The 3,222-nt window shown below is 42.9% G+C and overlaps 1 protein-coding gene across 1 annotated transcript; it reads right to left on the bottom strand.

Annotated features, from left to right (window-relative positions):
* Positions 1-208: 208 nt before the first annotated feature.
* On the bottom strand, positions 209-1,545 carry LOC140226580 (uncharacterized). Its single transcript, XM_072307033.1, has one exon. It carries the CDS (start codon positions 1,543-1,545, stop codon positions 226-228), a length of 1,320 nt encoding a protein of 439 aa, XP_072163134.1. The 3' UTR covers positions 209-225.
* Positions 1,546-3,222: the final 1,677 nt, after the last annotated feature.

Raw genomic sequence — 3,222 nt, 5'->3', positions numbered from 1 at the left:
TTCTTGTGCTTGTAGGGGGAAATTTTCCCTCCTTAAATTCCAATTTCATGCCAGAAATTGAGTTCAGAATGAATTGATCATGTGTCACTGTCCTCCAGTTATTTCTAAATAGCCTCAGTCGACCTCCAATAGGCCTATCATGTTTCAATGTACTACTAGATCTAGTGCCAAGTCTAGTGTGATTAGGTAAGCAGAGATTACTCACCGTTTCGGCGGTATCAGCTCCTACTTCCTCCGTTGGGAGTGCCCACCTCGCTGGGCTGTCTGTTGAGTTGCCTGGCTCGACGAGCTCAGCGTTTGTGTGTGAGGTGGCTGCCTGCCCCTCCTGTTGTAATTCTGGCCTAAAAAAGGTCCAGCAGTAGATCCAGCCACCGGTCTGTTATATGCAGCATGCTGGAAACCGCGTCCTCTCTGTGGGTACGGCCTACTGAGCGAGCGCTGATACGCCGCGATTGGTCTCGCCCTCCCTTGCGACTTCATGACTCCAGCTGCCGCTAGTTGTTGATCTTTTAAGTCCTTGACTTGCTTTCCTAGATCGTCTCCAAACAGTAGGCGGATAGCAGGGAGGGAAGGCTTACACAAATGTGCAAATCTGGAGTTAATGTCTGGTTTGATCAGCTCCTTACGGAGACAGTTGAGCTCGAAATTCGCGTTGCAAATCAGAGCGAGGGCATCTTGCTGCGTATCAGACATGCGACCTGCTGAGAGCGATCTTGTGAACGCATTTAATCCCTTTGTAAGTGATTTTTGCACCCGTTGTAGCTTTAGATCCCGACTCTTGGTCGCTGGTGGCAGAAAATCCCAGATAGGCGGATTCACTTTGGGCACATCGATGAGCTGACAATTGTTAGGAGAGGGATACTTTCCAACCACATCCTCCAGAACTTTCAGTTCGAGTTGGTGAGTCATGAGATAGGTAGTCGACTTTGCAACTTCATCGTCTATTGGATCCCCAATGTCAGTGGGCATCGCGAATTTAGCTGCTATGGTGGGGATCTCAAACTGTTCCACTTGGGACTGCGGGATCTGCTCTGCGTGGTCGAATCCGGACGCAGTATCATCGTCATGATCTATCATGTACATATCCAGTTGCCCAGTGGGCGAGTTATCCGGCAAGTTCATGTCCGCGTGTGGCGCGGTTGGATAGTATGCACCCCGGGTACTCATATCTTGCTCGCCACTGCCCGTTGCGGTCGCCATGTTGGCCGGCGAACGCGATGAAGTAGCGGTCGCTTGTGGGAGAGCTTCGATCACTTTGGAAAGCAAACTTTCCATCTTGTCAAGCCTTTCGGCGAATTCAGTCACATGAGCAGAAGTTTTTTGCTGTGAGGATCCCGCTACGGTTTTGGCAGTACCTTTCTTCACCTTCGTATTACTGACCGACGAAGCGATCGTCTTCTTCGCGGTGTTACTGATAGCTACTGCGGCCTTGCCGCTTGCGTGTTTTTCTACCGGGATACCGACCTTGCCGGTGCCCGGAACCAGCGAGCCAGCTTTAGCGGGCGCCGCTGGGGTTTTGGGAGAGGCAGCCGTGCTCGCCTCCATACCGATCGTTAATTTTTTGATAACAGAACGTGAAAAATAGTCTCTAAAGTGACTTACACTTCGACTGAGAGACTTTAAGTTTCAAAATTCCACTAAAGCGCTAACCTATTCTTGAGGATCGCGCCGATATTTTCAGGGGAAAAAACGGGCATCCGAAGCCGTGCTTCAGTGCAAGTGCGCCGTCAACGAATTGGGGAATCTGCGCATGCGTCAGCGGGTCTCTCTCTTGTCAGCGTAATCCCTGACGGAATTACGAAGTATAATTCTCCATGTGTTCAGATGGCTGGTGGACAATATGTAAACACGAAGCAGTGGGTATTAACAAACATAATAATTATGCTATCTCTCCACATATAATGTAAAGAAGATAATGTACATGATGTATATAAATGATAATGATAACTCTGAGTTTTGTAACAATATCAAAAAAGCATATCGTACATATGTATATTATATATATATATATATATATATATATATATATATACACTGAAGAGTATTTACTTGGGTGTGGTTTTATCATTTCCTGTCCAAAGGTAATCTGTCGCATTATGATGCCATAATGCTTTGAAGTTGTTTATGTTTCCCATAGATACTTTAGATTGCAGTTAATCAATATCGATAAACTCAATCTCATTTTAATATAATTAGAATATAAATGAAACAAAGCTATTTTTTATCACTAAAACAAAATGAATGCTGTTACTCACATTCATGTTCGTTGTGCTGTACTTTCAAAAGCTGTTAATAAATTTTATTCAGCGCCATTTGCTAAAATTGATATCTATACCTAGTTTTTACTATGTTTGTATTCCGGTATAGAGATATGAAGTAATACTATAATCGCAAACAAAGCAATTTCGCACTACCTAAGGAAAATACAAGACAACTCGAAACCGCTACTTACACGTTAGTCAACTTGTCGAGACATCTGAACACATTTTCCTCAATGCCTTCAATTTCGAAGTCGTTGTACTGAAAGTGTATCGTAGTCAGGCTTCTCAACGCACACAAATCCCCGTCGTTAATTCCTTTGATGTTGTTTTCTTGAAAGTACCTGTGACACAAAGGAAAAAAAATCGAAAAAGTCAACTGAAGGTCGCCGTAAACATGCCACACTGTGAATGACCGTCCTCTATAAGAAACAAACAAAACAACGCAATACTTCTAACATAATATCAGGATTGGTATTCATTTCTTCTTTATTTTCAATATGATATTAAGGTCAACAAACTATGCAAATTGATTTTAATGGAGGATATCATCTCATTAAGGGAAGACAAATAAGAAATATTGATCACAAAATAAGTTTGATGTCAAATGTAGAGACCCAAAACGGTTCATCTGTAGTACTTGTTTTAATTGATGGGTAATTGTTGTTGAGATTCTGCACATAACGGAGCTGACATTTAAACTGTTACCGTAAGATGAACGCAAATAAATACCGTAAACACTTCTCGAATGGCTGCTATCAATACGATCACGCAAAACAGCTTGGTCCTACTCACAAATATGTCACGTTGGCTAGTCCGGCGAATGGTACAAAGTGATCCTTTCGCCTGTTTATTTTCTCCGCGTTGAGGTTTACGTAGGAATCTCCGTCAAACTCCGTTAGATTTGTGATCATATTGTTACCCAGGTGCCTGTTTGTAATTTAAAATTGAAAAAAAAATCATT

The sequence above is a fragment of the Diadema setosum genome, chromosome 3 (genome assembly GCF_964275005.1).
Source record: "Diadema setosum chromosome 3, eeDiaSeto1, whole genome shotgun sequence".
NCBI classification, from domain to species: Eukaryota; Metazoa; Echinodermata; class Echinoidea; order Diadematoida; family Diadematidae; genus Diadema; species Diadema setosum.
Note: the sequence above shows the minus strand (reverse complement) of the source record. Positions and strands in the feature narration are given on the sequence as shown.

Excerpts from the sequence above, each read along its gene's own strand:
- LOC140226580 (XM_072307033.1), bottom strand. The coding sequence starts at position 1,545 with ATGGAGGCGAGCACGGCTGCCTCTCCCAAAACCCCAGCGGCGCCCGCT.